This window comes from Schistocerca americana, chromosome 3 (assembly GCF_021461395.2).
Source record: "Schistocerca americana isolate TAMUIC-IGC-003095 chromosome 3, iqSchAmer2.1, whole genome shotgun sequence".
NCBI lineage: Eukaryota > Metazoa > Arthropoda > Insecta > Orthoptera > Acrididae > Schistocerca > Schistocerca americana.
In genome coordinates, this window is record NC_060121.1 from 603,984,387 (window position 1) to 604,003,916 (window position 19,530).

The 19,530-nt window shown below is 39.1% G+C and overlaps 1 protein-coding gene across 7 annotated transcripts in view; it reads right to left on the minus strand.

Moving 5' to 3' along the window:
• LOC124606775 (probable phospholipid-transporting ATPase IA) overlaps nt 1–19,530 on the minus strand; it is a 642,579-nt gene that overhangs the window by 11,810 nt on the left and 611,239 nt on the right. For 2 of the 7 annotated variants that reach the window (XM_047138832.1, XM_047138831.1), the window contains exons 22-23: nt 12,506–12,537; nt 12,221–12,305 (exon numbers count right to left, since the gene is read on the minus strand). The exons of 1 other annotated variant lie outside the window; for it this stretch is intronic. In XM_047138832.1, coding sequence (XP_046994788.1) covers nt 12,221–12,305; nt 12,506–12,537 — 117 coding nt within the window. Of the gene's footprint in view, nt 1–8,172; nt 8,257–12,220; nt 12,306–12,505; nt 12,538–19,530 lie in introns of all 7 variants that reach the window. 4 more of the 7 variants (XR_006978722.1, XR_006978725.1, XR_006978723.1 and 1 more) reach the window with 4 other exon arrangements.

Here is a 19,530-nt window from a genome sequence, read left to right on the forward strand (position 1 = left end):
ACAGGCAACGCTGCAGTGACAATCAAGATTGAATGCCCCTTTGTTATGATAGATGTAAGCCATACGAAAGTACGAGCAGCTTTGCAAACAAAAATTAGATGGAAAATGGCAGCTGCAGTCTTTTTTCTTTAGGAACCTGACTCAACAGTAGCAAAAATGGAGTGTTATTGACTATGAGTTGCTTGCTATTTACTTAGTGATCAAGTATTTCCACTTATCCAATGAAGAAGGCATTTTGCAATTTTTATGGACCATGTGCTGCAAGGAGCCATTTTTCAGGATCTCAGTTCACCACATCAGTGCAGGCAGGTTGAGTATATCACATAGTTCACAACTAATGGGCATCACATAGCAGGAGGGACAATGTGGTTGCAGGTTGCTTGTCACAGAACTGCACCAGTTTAAACTCCAATAATTGGGCAGGGCTAGCTTTGAAACAAGAAGATCCTCTCTTGCACTGTGTAATACAAGAACAATAAACAGTGTTGCAGTTCAGATGTGTGTCAGTCCCAAAGGCACTAGATGGAATTTGGTGTGACATAGTGGAAAGGAAGCAGCAACCCTACATAGCAGAACAGTATTGTCATGAAGCAATGCACTGCTTAACTTAGCACTGCTTAACTTAGCACATCTCTGAGGTGTTTAAATAGAGGGTTCCCGTGGTAGAACTGCTGAAAACAACTTCATGCATGGATCTACCACCCTGATGCTGTTTCTAATAAAAGTTACCCTATTCAATCTCGATGGTTGCTTTCATGTATTTTCTTGTTTCTGTGGTCTTGATAAGCAGTGCCACTAGTTTGACCACTAAACTTTATCTCCATACACAGAGGATCAAGGGCTGTAAGAGAGCTACTATTCTCTAGGAACTCATTATGAAGTCACGTAACCACAATTTAAGGAAATCTTCTGTATTCAACTATTCTCATAACTAATTACAGCACTGAGTGAATATATCACTTATTACAATGTGCTTGTAGCTAGTCTTTATATGATACTCCAACGTATGATATACAGTTGGTGAGTCATTAACTAAGTCCGTGATTATTTTAACATGCTTCTTTTTCTCTGGTGTGAAACCATTGTCATCCAGACCTCTTCTCATCTGAGGTCCACAGCACCCTCAAGCCACAATGGCAAAGTGTAAACAAACTTCTCCATTGCAAGTAAAACCAGTCACTTGTCATTGCATCCTGTTAATGCACTGTGCTCACATTTTTCCCTTCACATATGCACAGAAGTAAAAAAAAATGTGTGCACAGTATGCAGTCCACTACTTAATAACTACTGAAATATGTTTTTAACTCCCACAAACATCTTTCTTCAGTCAAAGAAGATAATAGCAGAATGTGTTAAGCCAGAAAATCTAATGTTACACTACATCCTGGGGTCCAAGCCACAGCTACATTAGTCTCCACCAAAATCATGTGAACTGGAGTGCAAAAAGATCATCACACATGGGCACGTGCATGCCTGACATGCCAGCATTAATAAGATTGGCAGGCATGTCTTTGCACCTACTACTCACTTTCTGGCATCATTTGTAAGATTTTTGCACGTACGTATGGACATCATAGGGCTGCTACCACGCTCTGCAGGACAATGTTACTTGTTAATGATCATCAATACAGGACAATATCTGCTGAATCAGTTGTGAGGGTGCTAATGCACCCTTGGTTTTCCAGGTTTGGCATTCCATGAGACATGATTACAGATAGCAGACGGCAATTTGAAAGTCAACATTTCAATGAATTTTTACTACCATATAGCTGCAACCATCTCCGCACTACAAGCTACCGTCCAGCCAGCAATAGAGCACTAGAATGTTTCACCACATGCTCAAAACTGCCGTAATATGCAACTCATCATCATTGTTCCCTAGTCCCAATCGGATTAAGAACAAGCCGCACGGAGTGGCCGCGTGGTTAGAGGCACCATGTCACTGACTGCATGGCCACTCCCGCCGGAAGTTCGAGTCCTCCCTTGGGCATGGGTGTGAGTGTTGTTCTTAGCATAAGTTAGTTTAAGTAGTGTGTAAATCTAGGGACCGATGACCTCAGCAGTTTGCTACCTTAGAAATTCACACACATTTGAACATTTGGATTAAGAATGACAGTGAGGGAGGATATACAATGGTCTCCCGCACAACTGGTTGACCACGAGCAGCTGAGGGTTTCTGGAGAATTAATCTTACCAGCACCTGCACAACCAGTTGTCCCTGAGCTATGCATGCAGTTTGAACAACTCAGCATCAGAATTAGGAACTCTCAGCCTACTAGTCATGTCAAATATGGTGACCAGAGTTTGTTCACAGAGTCCTAAAAAAATGTTCCACGTGTGGCTCAGGGATGACACAGTGCACCCACACATTGTTTTACTGTGCTCTGTATCACAAAGAGTCAATTTCAAAATTGAAAAGGAGTAATCTTTTCCTTCACCAGCTGTATTCACGAGAACTGTCAGGCAAATCAAATATAAGTTCCCCCACGTACGGGAGCATCTGGTTTTGAAAAAAGGAGGAAGGATGGTGGAGGCATCACTAACTTCCTTCACTGCAGTAAGCAAGCAAATCCATTGCTGACTTTAAAAATTACTTTGCTGCAGTGAGCATAGTGACAGTTGTTGGTATTTATTTACCCTTGTTTTTTGTTTTAGCCTATGGGAGCACAATAAAAGTTACTAGTAAAATAACTGAGCAATTATTTTACATGACAAGATGAGTTTCCAAACAGGAAACTTAAAAATGAGGAAGATTAGGCTTTAATGATCCATCAACATTGACATCATTGGGAACAAGGTACTCATACAAACTCAGGCTGGGCACCACAAAATATGAATCAGAACATCTTGGTGAGCATTTCAATTCTATACTCCTGAATATGAGCCAAATGTCACAACACTTCAACACCTCACTTAGTATACAGGTGGACTGTGACAACGTGTGTAACTTAATAAAATTAATCAGCCACCAAAACAAGCTTTGCAATATTTATAATCTTGAAACTTATCTCAGTTTCTGCTAAGGCAATGCTCAATCCCTGGTCACAGTCAGAATACATTCTTATTATAGAAATTTTAATGCTGTGACTAGAAAGAAACCTATACACAATCATACACACCTACAAACAACTTGCTTCTCACAGCCATGCATGTGAAAGTAATTGGACAAATGTTGAAATCTCCACAACCAAATTTGTGAAAGCAAGCCTCCATTAATATGGAAAGGCATGGCTGGTTGTGAACAAGATGAAAGTTGAAGTCATTTGGGGGAAAAAGGACCATGTTGTTGCCAATATGAACAAAGGGATTCAAATGCAATGTTTCGCGGTGGATGAAGTCATGTCTGATCAGGTATGACTGCAGTTCCACCAGCAAACATGATGGGTTAACATTTCAAGTTGTGGAAATAATAATTTTTAAGACTGACAGTTTTTACTGTCCAGAATATTTATGCTGTTTGCATGCATGACTGAAAGAACAGACACTGTTGACGATAATTATCTATACATATTGATATTTGTTCTACAGCGTGTTAACAGGAGATAGATGATGCTCCACTCGACAATTTGAGGTAGGGAACCTGGGGTCAGAGAAGCCAGAGTAAGGAGATAATTAGAGTAAAATCACATTACTGTGTACTTTTTTATTTCCATTAGTTACAGGTAACTGCAAATACCATCGCTGACACAGTGAACGGACCATTTGTACTGTAATCTTACAAAATGTGCTGAAACTGATGGCCATCAACCTCAATGCAAGCATGACATCAGTAAACAAGATTCTGACGCACCCTGACAAATATCCTTGCTGTGTTTCAAATCACATCACAGGCAGCTACAATTCTGGCAAATAATTCCATCTCCATATCTACTGCAGTCTCATACACAAGCGATTTTAGATATCCCCATAGGAAATAATCATGGGGATTCAGGTCAGGTGACCTTGCTGGCCATGGAATAGGATCTCTCCTTCCAATCCAGTGACCAGGAAATACAGCACTGGGACGGTTGCGGACATCCACCAATGAACTGAGGCAGTGTACCATCATGTTGTATCCACATCCTCTCACGAACAGTCAAGGGTACATTCTCCAACAACTCAGGTAGAACTCTTTGCATGAATCTCAAGTACTGGTGGCCATTCAAATGACCAGGTAGAAGATATGGACCAATGAGATTGTTGCCTACAATGCTGGCCCAGAAATTGACAACAAAATGTACTTGATGGTGTGACTCTACTACAGCTTGAGGGTTTCCTCATCCCACACATGGCTATTCCTGCTGTTCAAAATACCATCATGATCAAATGAGGGCTTGTGAATAAACAGCATGATTTGGAGGAAATCTGGCTGATCAATCCATTGTTGGAGCAACCACTGACACAATGTGACCCTTGGTGTAAAGTCATAAGCATGGCATGGAATCATTGTATGTGATATGTATGTATTGCTGTTCATGGAATACTCACAACATGCTAGTACGTGCAGCACCCATTTCATATGCAATACGATGAGTACTTATAGCGGGGTACACTGAAACACATTCCAGCACATACTCTTCAAAATCGAGTGTGCAAATAGTCCTCATGTTGCCAGATCACTCGTTTCTTCTTTCCAATGAACTAAACTTCCACATTTGTCAATCGAGAATAATAAACACTTATCATGATAGATGATGCCTGTTAGGAAATCGTTCTCTGTACAGCCTTTCAATAGCGAGAGCATTGCAATTTACTTCCACATACACAAGGTCCATGTCTGTGAGTTCTGCGAAACTGTAACAGTACTGCTCCATCGTATTGTATGGTATATCTCTGAATACCCCTGAGTAATCAAATGGGCCTGTTGTTGATCCATGGTATGTTCTGTCATGTGACAATGTAAATACGATACAACAGAGCAATCTGATAGACAAATAAACAAAACCTGCATCATGACTTCCTAGTAATCAGGTTCACCTCCTTGTTTCCTCACTGGAAATAAGGAATGTAATGTAAATAAACAGTACAGTACATGTAAATTTATATGCATGTTAGTTGTAAATGAGCTGGAAAACACTAATGCTACACAGAGCAGTAGACACATTTACTTCCGTATCTCCTTACACTGGCTTCTCTACCTCCATACCTCAAATTGTTCAATGGAGCATTTTCTATGTCCCATTACATTTTTGCATTCTCTTACAGAAACACCCTATATATATATTCTAATCCTGCCTTAAGCTTCAATTTCCCACAAAAGTTGACTTCCCTGTTGTTTTCCTTTCCTTTTTTTGTATGGTATCCATACTCTCACATCTTTTAGCTACTGCTGAATACTCAGAACGCCATCAATTTTAGATGCACTTGCTCTTAGACTGGCACATCTAGTGCTTGATAAAAGTAGATGTAAATATATTAATTTTTCAGCAGAAATACTTTTTCTCTCTCACTATTGATTAAAGACAGATAACAGAAGTACTCTGAAATTAATTAATTGACTTTGCTTGACCTGGTAAAGATTTACTACACAGCAGCGATGTACAAAAATTTGTGCCTGGATTTCCTGCTTATCGAGAGCGGTCCCCTTCAACTACTATGGCTATCTACCCATGCTCCCTGGACCTACCCAGATCTTTATATGTCATGCTGTCATCCTTATACTGCACACCACTAAGTTCATCTCATACTGCATGCAACATTCCTTGGATTCCTACAAGAGGGAGGTTGAGCATTAGGTGCATTAGGTGATGAAGTTAGTAGATTACAATGTAAGGATGTAGACAGCGTGACATGCGGAGGTTTGGGTTGGTCAGGGAATGTGCATGGACAGCTGAAGCGTTTAAGACGACCGCTCGCAGTAAGCGGGAATTTCGGATTTGAGTCCTGGCATAAATTTTCACATACGTAGTAAATCTTTATCTAATACACTTGATGTCAGGGAATTCACAGCCATTGTAAAAAATAAATAAATCTGACATTTTAGAAAGTAATTTTTGAATGTGATGCAGGTATCTCATCAGCACATGCAGAAGTCGCTAGAAATAAGTATAAGTATCTATTGTCCTGGGTACCTGGATGACTTTTCTACTCAGTTCTTCAATAATCCTTTTTCCTCTTCTATTCCTCTTTTTTCATGCACTGGTTCTGAAACCAGTGTTTCTGGTACCTGATGGTAAGTACAGGTTATGGATCCTTCCTTCACCCCTTAGTAGAGAAATAATATGATTAAAAGTGAGAAGAAAACAAATTATGTTGTATTTTTGTGCTATTTGCTCAATGGTAACTAGTATTAGCTTATTAGGCCATCACCAGTACCTGTTTCTCTTTGCATAATATTATCTTTCACTGCCAATGTTTCATTTACTTGGTTACAGCCCACACAATATACTCGTCCATCCTTACACAACCCCTGCTCCCAATCCCTTACCTCATGGCTCATACCCCTGTAAATAGACCTTGATGCAGGACCTGTAAAACATCACCTATCCCATCAAAGGCATGGCTACCTGTGAAACCAGTCATGTGATTTACAAGCTAAACTGCAACCACTGTGCTGCATTCTATGTAGGCATGACAACAAACAAGCTGTCTATCTGCATGAATGGCCACTGACTAACTGTGGCCAGAAAACAAGTGGACCACCCTGTTGCTGAACATGCTGCCAAACATGATATCCCTCATTTCAATGACTGCTTCACAGCCTGTGCCATATGGATCTTTCCTTCCAACACCAGCTTTTCTGAATTGCACAGGTGGGAACTTTCCGTGCAATACATCCTATGTTCCCGGAACCCTCCTGGCCTCAACCTTCGTTAGTCACGTCCTCACCCATCCAACCCCCTCCCTGTTCCCATTCCAGCACTACACAGCCATCATTTCACCACCACACCCAGTCTTTTAATTTCTTTTTATTTCTCTCCTTTCCACTACTTACCCCTGCAGACGTATGTGGAAGTTGCGTTTGTGTGTGTGTGTGTGTGTGCGCGCGCGCGCGCGTGTGTGAGTGTGTGTGTGTGTGTGTGTGTGCGCGCGCGCGCGCGCGTGTGTGTGTATGTGTGTGTGCGCGCGCGTGTGTGTGTATGTGTGTCTATTACTGACAAAGGCCTTAATGGCCAAAAGCTATAATTGTGTGAATCTTTTTGTTGTGCCTATCGCAACTCAGCATCTCCGCTATATGGCGAGTAGCAGCTTTCCTTCTCAAATATTGTTTTTCCATTGTTTGAAGATAGGAGTTCTATTAGATAGTTAAATTAACTTCTACAGAATGAACAGTCACAGAACGCTAGAATTATAGGGCTGATCAATGAGGGAGTCTTTTAATGATATTTTTAATTTGTGTGGAGTTGTAATTTTTGGCCTTATGTATATGAGCGTACAGTTGAGACCAAGTGAGGTGGTGCAGTTGCTAGTAAAATGGACTCGCATTCAGGATGATGGTCCAGATTTACATCTGTGGCCATACACATTTAGGTTTTCCATGATTTTCCTGTCACTCCACATTGGTTCCTTTGAAAGGGCATGGCCAATTTCCTCCTCCATCCTTGAGACGTTCTTAGCTTATGCTTCGTCTCTAATAACCTGGATGTCGATGGGATGTTAAACCGTAAGTTTCCTTCCTTCAGACTATAAAGAAAAGCTTCATCTTCAAAATACAGACCTTCATTCTGAATCTGAGGCAATGAGAGCCAGTCTGTATGAAGATTACTTTTATAATGTAAATACTTTTGGATTGAAGATGATTCACCAAAAAGCAGAAGCATTGAGTTGACGACAGGCACACACTAAAGAAAGAAAACTAAAGTGTACACCCCCCCCCCCCACATACACACACACACACACACACACACACACACACACCTACCTATGCCCCTACATGGGGCCAACTACACCAACAGTGTGAATGCTATTTTTTGGCAGCATTGGTACTGTTAGTCCAATCAGCACCATGTAGGGGCATTTAATCCAAAAGTATTTACATTCTACAAGAACTTTCCTACAGCATTTACTTTTATAATGTACGTGCCATAGCTGTGCATATCAGTTTCACTGAAAGTTTCATTTTAACTCATTACAGATGAAACATTTCTCTAAACAAGAGTAAGAACTTCAGAGGCCACAGAACAAGCATAAGTGAGATGTTGGATTATCTACTTAACAAAATGTTCTTACTGTTTGCTTTTGTGGAATACATACTTAATTGATGTCTCCTACATCATCCAGAAAGTTGTACTTTGGGACTATGAGGAGTGAAACTGCAAAATACATCAACACCTAAGTCTGCAAGTAAAAAAGAGAAAGAGAGAGAAATTCCCACATTTAAAGTACAGAGATCATAGCTTTATGGTTAGTGTCCCTAATCAATGGTTCAGCATAAAGGTTTAAGATTAGTTTCTCTTTTTTCACAATTGAATACGGTGTTGACAACTACTGCATCACAGAAGATATTACTGAAGTAAGTACTGGAACATCCAATAAAAAAGAAGTTGCAGATGATCTTTGCTGTGTTCTTCTATTTTTGATAACTCTGGAATAATTTCCACATCCCCCACTCAGATAACTTTTTATGATTTTCCATGATAATTTCTCTATGTTAAGTTCATCTTTTTAAAAAATGTTCATGGAATGTTCCATTAAACATGTGCTTGATAATCAGTGTCACCTATCAAACAAACTTTTGCATGTCTGCAATTTAATAATGCAGTCTGTGTGAGTGAGTGCTGTAAATTGCTTTCTGTTTGATGATGGGTGACTACAATATGCACTTTTATGTATACAAGTTGAAACAGACTCCACTGACAAATTTTCAGAGGTAGTTCTGGGATACCTCCTGAGTATTTTGGTATAAGAGACCCGTGGCCTCCAGTGGCTCATTACATGGTAATAATACAAGTAAGATTTATTCAGTTTTATTACCACAATCACCCTTGTTTCTGTGAAAACCTTTACAATGGTGACAAAGCATGTAATATGCAATAACCAAAATGAGCAACACACAACACAGAGTATTGCAACAACTCGGAGGCAGTACTGTGATAAGGCTGCAGTTGCTGTGGTAAGGCAAAAAGTTAAAGAGGGCATTACTATTGTCAACAGCAGGTACTGTGAGCAAATGAAAATAAGGTACACACACACACACACACATACACAGTGCATACTGTTGACATGTGTACTGTTGTGTACTATTTTCTGTGCAGTACAGATCAAAGCTAACTGGGGCAAGAAACCAATCAGTATGCAATAACTCTGCAACTAGCTGCTGGAGATCAAGGGCCACTAACACAAAAATACTTAAAGATATCCCTAAACAGCCTCTAAAAGTTTGTTGATGGAGTTCTGGTTCACCATGTATACGTTTTTATGTGTGTGTCAAGTTTGGTATTAAAGTTTCATTAAAATATGTTTTGGAGTTTTGACTTCTTTCACACCACTGAGGACCATTTCGCTTATAATATGTGGTAGGAACATCAGTACATCTCTTTTTATGTAAGTATCACTGCCTGACAGAAAAAGTAAAGCACCCAGAGAACATAGCAAGATGTCAATGTAACTTTGTGCATTTACACACCAAGGTGGGAATACAAGTGATTAGAAATGAAATTCTCTGTGACAGGTGGAATGGGCACCAGAGCGTATTAGCGTTATTACCAGGTCTGGTAGGGCATATAAGGTGTGTGAACAGCATCAAATGTTGTGGGATTACTGTGAAGGACATGGAGATGCTGCATACTAATGTGACACAGCTAATGTGACAGAGTTTAAAAGAGGCGTCATTATGGGTTTCCATTTGGCCATCTGGTCGAATAGTGCAAAATTCAGATCTGTAGGGCATTTGGATGTGACAGTGGCCCAATGCTATACTGCATGGGAATGTGAGGGTTGGTTCAAATGGCTCTGAGCACTATGCGACTTAACGTCTGAGGTCAACAGTTGCCTAGAACTTAGAACTAATTAAACCTAACTAACCTAAGGACATCACACACATCCATGCCCAAGGCAGCATTCGAACCTGCGACCGTAGTGGTCGCTCAGCTCCAGACTGTAGCGCCTATAACCGCACGGCCACTCCGGCCGGCGGAATGTGAGGGCAGATATACTTGGTCATCAATGTTCCAGTCAACCATGCTTAACCACTACACGGGGTGATTGTTGCATTGTGCACTAAGCACATCGTAACCCTTTTTCATCTGTGCCTGCTATCCAAGAACAAGAAAGGGATTCCCTCCAATATTCTGTGTCATCCCACACCATTTGTTGGAGACTAACAGCAGACAGTCTAGGGAATTAATGTCTCTTGCATAGGCTGCTAATAACTCCTCAACAGAAACAGCTGCATTTGGACTGGTACCATGACCAAACTGCATGGACTGCTGATGAATGACATCCCATTGTGTTCACTGATGAATCACAGTTCTGCACTACACCAGATGAATGTTGCTGGTGAGTATGGCAGCAACCTGGGCAGAGGTTCCATTCCCCCAATGTTTTGTGGAGGCACAGTAGTAGTTATTTTGGTGTCATGATGTGAAGATCCATTGAGCATGACTTCAGGTCACTGCTGGTAGTGATTGAGGAAACTCTGATGTCACAGCAGTATATAACGGACATTCTAAGAGAGGCAGTCAAATGAAAACTGAACACCTTCCACAACACGAGCGAGGAATGGTTCCATGCAAAAGTCATCACCACATGTGTTAAGACATTTATCCCACTGGGAGACTAGATGCACAGAACGAGGTCAGCTGCTGGTAACTCCACAACCACACCCACTCTTTCATTTCCTTGTCCGTCTGAAAGCGATGTCCATGCATGTCTTTCTCCAGGTCATCGAAGATGTGAAAATCATGCAGTGAAAAATTCAGGCTGTACAAAGGATATTGTAATGTTTCCTAACCTTCATCCAATTGGCAGTGTGGGGGCAGGTGTTACTGTGCAACAGGATGATCCTGTCCAACAGCAGTGTGACAACCTGAGGGCAAATGGCAAAGCCAACAGTGAAAACATCCCACATCTCCCCCATCAAAGAACTCCAGAGCTATTCATGCAAGTTCCAGTAAGGTCATGATGACCTACTCCGTCAACTGAAGGGGCCCTCTGTCTGTTAAGTTCCTCAAGTGTGGAACCACAATCAATGCACAGCACTATGAAGACATTTGCAGAAACTGTGATGCACCTTAAAGTCAAAATTTCCTGGAATGCTGTCAGACAGAATCATCCTGTTACATGATAATGCCTGCCCCCACACAACCAATCAGACGAAGGCTATGCTCCAGTGATTTGGTTGGGAAACATAGCAACATCCTTTGAACAGCCCACATCTGTCACATTGTGATTTTCACATACTTGGTTACTGGAAGGAAGACATGCATGGACATTTATTTCAGCTGGACAAGGAAGTGCAAGAGTGGATGTGGTTGTGGCCAACCACATTCTACGAATTAATTGTCTCATCTTCCAGTGGAATAAATGTTTTAATGTGTGTGGTGAATAATTTTGAATGAAACTATTTCATGGTTGTGTCATGGTGGGTGTTCAGTTTTCATCTGAATACCCCTTATATGTCCTCTTGTGGACCTCTCATGGAAAGGTATGGTGATGCCAGTTTTCAACAGAACAATGCATGTGGCAGGTGTTTCTATGCACTGTCTGCCTGATGTTGACATACTCCCATGGCCAAATATATCCTTAGATCTGTCATCGATAGAACATGTGTGTGGCCACTTTGGACTTTGTCCTGTATCAGTATCCAGAATTTCAAGGGCCAGTAACGAAAGTTGTGGGCCAGCTTGCCTCTGGAAGGAATACAACAGTACTGTGACAGCCTTCCTACCCAAATCAGTGCATGCATCCAGGCCAGAGCTGGTGCAGAGTCATACTGGTAAGTGGGCTCATACCACCAAAGTCATTGTAATCTGATTCAATAGAACAATCACTGAAATAACATCACATACTCTCGTAGCCTATGAAGTTTTGTTTTATTTCTTCCTTTGCTTCTGAGTGCTTCTTGTTTTCTTTTGTAAGGCAATGTGTATTACATATTTCTACATCCTTCATGATCTTCTCACTATGGATCTAATGAAAAAAAGTGTATTTATCTATCTGAATATTATGCACAGGAACACAGTCAATTGTCTTATCATTAAAAAAATGTTTTATTACCAAATTATATTTGCATAATATGATGTTCTAAGATATAACTTTTGTTCCCCTATGATTTAATCTATTTTATATTTTTTGTACAAACCGTGTGTGGAATCTGCATTGGTTCCTGTGATGAGAGCAACAGAGTGGTGATGTGATGCGATCTTCATCTGTGCCATGCCACGTAACTTGCAAATCAAAATATTATGGTAACAACTTTATTACACTACATGATGCATTACACAATGAAATAAACTATTGTACCTACAAACTGTCCAACAAAAATTATGTGAAATAGCATGAATTAATGACTACAAAATATTTTAGCAGAAGGGCAGCATGCAGTACAAGTCATATTATTTTTAAGGTGTCATTTAGTAGTACTTACATCTCGATAGCTGTCCAATTGCATGCAACGGTCTGAAGAAATTGATGAGAAGGGAAAGAAACAAAGAGAAAGAACACCATCAATAGAATAACAAAGACAAGGTTTGGGTGTCAGGAAAACATAGAATTATTAGTAACTACAATACATACGTAAAGTCAAATAACCAGTGACAACTAAATAAAGGATGTTAAAAATCATGATTCTTTTTAATGCATATGGAATTTTTGTTAGAAATAATAGTTATATCATCACCGTGGACTCAAATTGTAATATTAGACTGAATGCAGGTCTCTTTGATAGTGTGCATGCTGGAGCAGCCACGTCCATTCTAAAGAGTTTGTGGGTAAGGAGAGAGCTGTATTGTATGATGAGCACTCACTTGAATTTGATGAGCAAACAAATGTAAAGGAATTAAACAGGAAAGTGACTGTATTTTAAAATTAAACTCAAATGTTTTAAGAGTAACTTACAACTTTTAAAATAACTACACAATAATATTTTTATAAGAGCCACTAAGTACAGAAACTAATACATAAATGAGGACAGAATAAAAGCTTTGTACAAAGCAATGACAAAATTAAGTCATAATTTAAAGGGTAATGGTGCTTATTTGAATTTATTTATTAACTTGGAATATGTGCGTAAGGAATATACAAATGTGTCTACAACTGCTATAATATGCACACATTCAAATCTATCATTTAATAATGTCTGTTTTCAGTATACAGTCTATGAAATAAATATATTTGTACAGAAAAAGGTAGTGTCTTTGTTAACAACTTCAGGATAAAATACTTTTGGTTATGTCTGATGTGCAAGTGTAAACAGTGTATTGTACACAGAATTACACAGAAGAAAAGTGATACTATACACAAGATTTCTCCAATTTGTAGAATGATTTAACTTCGATGTGCACACCTGCAGCAGTAATGAATGTATCTCTTCCTTTTATCACTTTTCTGTGTTATATGCTTACTGCAAATACATACACTATTGGCCATTAAAACTGCTACACCAAGAAGAAATGCAGATGATAAACGGGTATTCATTGGACAAATATATTATACTAGAACTGACATGTGATTACATTTTCACGCAATTTTCGTGCATAGATCCTGAGAAATCAGTACCCAGAACAACCACCTCTGGCCGTAATAACGGCCTTGATACGCCTGGGCATTGAGTCAAACAGGGCTTGGATGGCATGTACAGGTACAGCTGCCCATGCAGCTTCAACAAGATACCACAGTTCATCAAGAGTAATGACTGCCGTATTGTAACGGGCCAGTTGCTCGGCCACCATTGACCAGGCATTTTCAATTGGTGAGAGGTCTGGAGAATGTGCTGGCCAGGGCAGCAGTCGAACATTTTCTGTATCCAGAAAGGCCCGTACAAGACCTGCAACATGCGGCCGTGCATTATCCTGCTGAAATGTAGGGTTTCGCAGGGATCGAATGAAGGGTAGAGCCACGGGTCGTAACACATCTAAAATGTAGCGTCCACTGTCCAAGTGCCGTCAATGCGAACAAGAGGTGACCGAGATGTGTAACCAATGGCACCCCATACCATCACGTCAGGTGATATGCCAGTATGGCAATGACGAATACACGCTTCCAATGTGCGTTCACCGCGATGTCGCCAAACACGGATGGGACCATCATGATGCTGTAAAAAGAACCTGGATTCATCCGTAAAAATGACGTTTTGCCGTTCGTGCACCCAGGTTCGTCGTTGAGTGCACCATCGCAGGCGCTCCTGTCTGTGATTCAGCGCTAAGGGTAACTGTAGCCATGGTCTCTGAGCTGATAGTCCATGCTGCTGCAAACGTCGTCGATGTGTTCGTGCAGATGGTTGTTGTCTTGCAAACGTCCCCATCTGTTGACTCAGGGATCGAGACGTGGCTGCAAGATCTGTTACAGCCATGCAGATAAGATGCCTGTCATCTCGACTGCTAGTGATACGAGGCCATTGGGATCCATCACGGCACTCCGTATTACCCTCCTGAACCCACCGATACCATATTCTGCTAGCAGTCATTGGATCTCAACCAACGCAAGCAGCAGTGTCGCGATACGATAAACCGCAATTGCGATAGGCTACAATATGACCTTTATCAAAGTCAGAAACGTGATGGTACACATTTCTCCTCCTTACACGAGGCATCACAACAACGTTTCACCAGGCAACGCCGGTCAACTGTCTGTTTGTGTATGAGAAATCAGCTGGAAACTTTCCTCATGTCAGCACGTTGTAGGTGTTGCCACCGGTGCCAACTTTGTGTGAATGCTCTGAAAATCTAATTATTTGAATATCACAGCATCTTCTTCCCGTCGGTTAAATTTCGCATCTGTAGCACATCATCTTCATGGTGTAGCAATTTTAATGGCCAGTAGTGTATTTCTCATGTTTTTCTTTGTGAAGCAAAGAAAGGAAATTTGTAACTTTTGTCCTGAACAATGATGAAAAGGGGAAAAGTCTGTCTTTAGAATGATTCTAAAATTGCAACAAAAGAAAATTTGCACCTTTCATATTTAACAATGATGAGAAAAGGAAATGGGTGTCTTCAGTATGATATTAAAATTGGAAGCAAGTTGTACTTGAGACATGTAATAAAGAAAATCTAAAATAAATACTTGGTGCATACACATTAACTTCAACTAATTACACACCTCCTTTCTGTTTCTAAAAGGAAATTTACATAGCACCCTAATTTGAGAATTACTTTCACTATTGTGAAATAAGTTTGTGAAACACATAACATCAAAAATTACAGTAATATTCCATACATCTGCTCTTGAACCTGCCTAAGAACATCTCATGTCAGAAGGTACTATTTTCAGTACTTTTCACTTTGACATCAAGTAATTTGCAACAGTTTTTCTTTACATTCTCATTTTAATTAATTCCTTTAGACTGTTTTTCTTTTTGAGCCTATAGGAGCTACGAAAGGAGTGCCTATTATTCAACTACCAAAACAAGAGTGAGAAATTGTGGATTACAATGTTAAAAATTACTCAGATACCCTCTGAATACAATAAGATTATGTCCCCAAGTATATTTCAGGTAAACTTGATTAAGCTGAAATTATACACAACTGTAGAAAACCCAAATTTGTCAGTCTGTGACAGATATTTCACATGAATCCTACGTGTCAAGGTTCATTATTAGCAATGATATTTAAAGAGAAAATGCCACAGTAGCATAATAATGATTCTGGTTGGTCCAGAAAATTAACTGACAAAGGCCAATTCACTTTGCAGCAAGCTATCCAAATCAGTTTTATGTTGTTCTTGTCATCCGCAACAGAGAACTTCCATTCTAGCTCACATTCAGACATCAATGACAGAATGATTAACTGAAATCTGAAAGTACTATGTTTTCCTCCTAATTCTGTTACCTAAAAGCCACTGATCTGAAGAATGAATCTTTCCTTTCCAGTGCCCATTATACAGACAATGCCAGTTTGGGACTGATACCAATTTCACTGAGAACCAACTATGCCCATATACAGGATATTATTATTATTATTATTATTATTACTACTACTACTATGGGCTCACCACACTCCATGTACCCTTTCTTACGTATTTAGTGTATTTGAATGGTCAAATGTGACATCATTTTTCAAAGAGTTTGCAGATCATGTATCCAAGTCAGGACTTGCGAAACAGCCAAGTATTTGCCTAGGTGGATGTGGAAAATCACCTAATAATCATATGACAACACTGACAATTGTAGTAATGGTATGGAGTGATGTGACATAGCTCTTTTTGTGTGAGTGCGTTTTGGGGGTGGGGGGAACAGAGAGGGAGGGGAGGTATTTAGTACATTAGTGTGTGGTCCTGACAAAATAATTCATTACAATGGTCTGGGGCTCAGACCACCAGTTTTGGTCAATGGCCAAATGAATGCAGGTGTTAATGGGAACAATTTGGAGAGGAGCATTCATCTCAAATATAGTAACAATTTGAAACAAAATACTTTCCTGTGCCATGAAAATAATGGTACTATCCAAATAGCGAAGGTCAATGCATTATCGTTTGTATGTGGATTTGCTGGACTGGTCTATTCAAAGTGCTGATCAGACTGCAACTGGGCATTGTTGAGCTTAGCTAGGATGCTGGTTTGTGTTGCACGTATTTGCACAAAATCTTGGCAACAACCATACACTGCCCGTAATGTAGAATGGAAGTAAATGCCACCTTCAGTGTGCCAGAATATAATGGAAGGCCTTCTTTGGTTGCTGAAGGTTATAACAGCAGCAGAAGGAAGCCCACACATTATTAATTACATGGATGACATCTTTGGAACAGCTACGGAGGGTTTTGGTCACAGAGTGTTTTGTTTCAGGTCTGATATGTTTAGTACTGTTTGAGTGACATATGATTCTACCGGTGTCCCTACATTTTTCTAAGCCTCTGAAGACAGTAAAATTTAACTTACAAAGTATATGCTATTCAGTTTCCTATTCTTTGATTACAGTATATCTGTAATTCCCTTAAAGTGTAATGTTTGTGTTGAAAATTATGATTCTCAGTTGCTCTGAAGTTTGGATATTTACTATGCAAGATGTTCAAACATATTTAAAAATTATGCACTATTGTGTATACAAAAATGCTACTACAATTCATGTTCTCAAGGATTAAATGAGTTCCTTCATATTGGCATGAATGCCATTCTGAAGCACTGTTCTATAAGGGTTCACTCATTTTAAGTGTTGATTGCTTGTCACACTAAGTACACGGCAGACAATCATTCAGTTTGTTATACGTCTCTACTGAACTCTAGTTCATATTCTAATTTCCAATTTGTAGTGTCTCATATGCTGTCCCACTCTATCCCATTGACACTTCAGCTCATCAACAATAAATCATTAAACAGTATTTTATTTTTATTTTTCTGAAAATCCAGCCTAAGAGCAGACTATTAATATCCAATACGAAACTGCTTTCTTTATTTCTTTCCAAATACATATAATGCACACTTTGTGTAACTTTTATTGCCTATTTATTCTTCTTGCTTTGTATTTACTACAGCAAAGTTACAATTGATGCAGGAAGGCTACTCTGATATTCTGTTTGATTAATTGGTACAGAAATGCTATAAAAATTTTACATCAGACAAATACCTGTGACGTCTTTTTCAAGTCTCTTGTTGTGGCTATTTTCACAGCAGCTATATAAACTGCTGCAATTTACAGCCATTTTCCATTTTCTGTGATTAGAAGAAATAGCAGTTAACATGACTTTCTTGAATTATCTCAACATGCATAGCAGAAGTTTGTCAAAATGACAACTTTTATGAATAAGAAATCTCAAATAATTCTTGAATGACATGAGCTTTCCACAATCACAGGGGTGAACATTGGTGGAAAATTAAAGTTTTGTGACACTAATTTTAATTCAAATTCCTCTCTTCTGTGGACAGCAACCCTCTGGTGAATAATAGATGTGTGACACATTCTGTATCTATGTTTACAATGGGCTCTCCATAGCCTGCATCACAGCCAAGTATTCCATAAAACATTTTTATAGCATGCTGTAATTAAATGATATGGTCATCTGAACTGTGTCACATTAAAGTGATCACTGATGGATGTGATCATAGCATCCTGTCAACATATGACCATAACAGACCCATGACTGGGTTCCCAAGAGAAGTTATGCTTGACAAGTACTAGGAGACATGGAAAGCTGTCAGCGCCTCACATCTGGTTCAACAAAGATTTAAGAACTAAATACCATTCCACATGTTTCAAACAAGATTATAACCAACTGATGAAGAGGAACAGCCAGAAATTCATAAAAATAAAGCAAATGAGACTAATTCTATGAAATGACAAAATTAAGGTAAAAATAATGAGGAGGTTACAATTATGTAAAATCAAAAATCATTCTTTAATGTATTATGAACAAAAGAAAATAAAGAAAACAAAATTTAAGAATGAGTAACAAAATAGTTGAAAATTTTGCAAAACTATAAAAATACTACAGTGAAAGTGGAAAATACAAAAAACAAACTGGAAGTCGGTGTAGTAAGTTTTTAGAAATGACAACAGGCAATACACAGAAGCAAAGTGGAAAAGCATATGCAAGAAATTTAAACAACACTGAATACGAATTATTAAAGGAAGGTCCATGGTCTGACTGTGTTGCAATTAAATTCTGCTGAATTATTTTACAAAAATCTGTTGTGGGAGAAAAGCACAAATATATAAAATGTTCCCTCATGGTTATTTTTCGAATGCAGTATGCTATAACATATAAGCTCTTAGGCAAAAATCGAGTGATAAGACATACAGATGTATCTGTAATACTGCTGCAAAAGTAGTATTGTGAGGAAACTCCATGTTTTGACAGAGAGTATGGAATGAATCTTGCAGTGGAGTCAAATGTTTGGCATTCTTATATGAAACAGCTTAATTGAATATATTTAGGAAGGGGAATAACATTATTGTAGATAAGGCACAAGAGAGTTAAGTTATAACGCATGAGAAGGTAATGAGACCTGAAACCAAACTAAACTCTGTCTTGTTGTTACAGTAGAGCATTCCTGATTACCATTATGAGATTAACTTAATGACATACAAAATTTGATAGATTTTTGTATTTTGTGCTCAGCAGTTTCAATAATTGTATGAATGATATTTCAATAATTACATCAAAGTTGCAAGTTTTTTTATATTTACTTTTCCACTGCCATTTTGATATGTTGTTAATTGTCAAGCTGATAGTCTGATTTTATACAAGTGTTGGTTGAAAGTGAATCACTCTTAAAACTGACAACAGAACAGAAACTGGTGACAGAAAAATAAATGTAATCAAAATTGCAAATCTGGCAGAATTATGAAGAAGTTAAACAACAGAAAGTCCAAGATGGAATAACAACAATATGAAAGGGATTGAAAGGGAGAACTGCTGCACCATGTAGACGAGGCTTTGAGTCACTGACAGCCACAATGTTGACTGCAGGTTTTTGGGCTGAAAAGTCTTCCTTCCAAAATAGAACACACACACACACACACA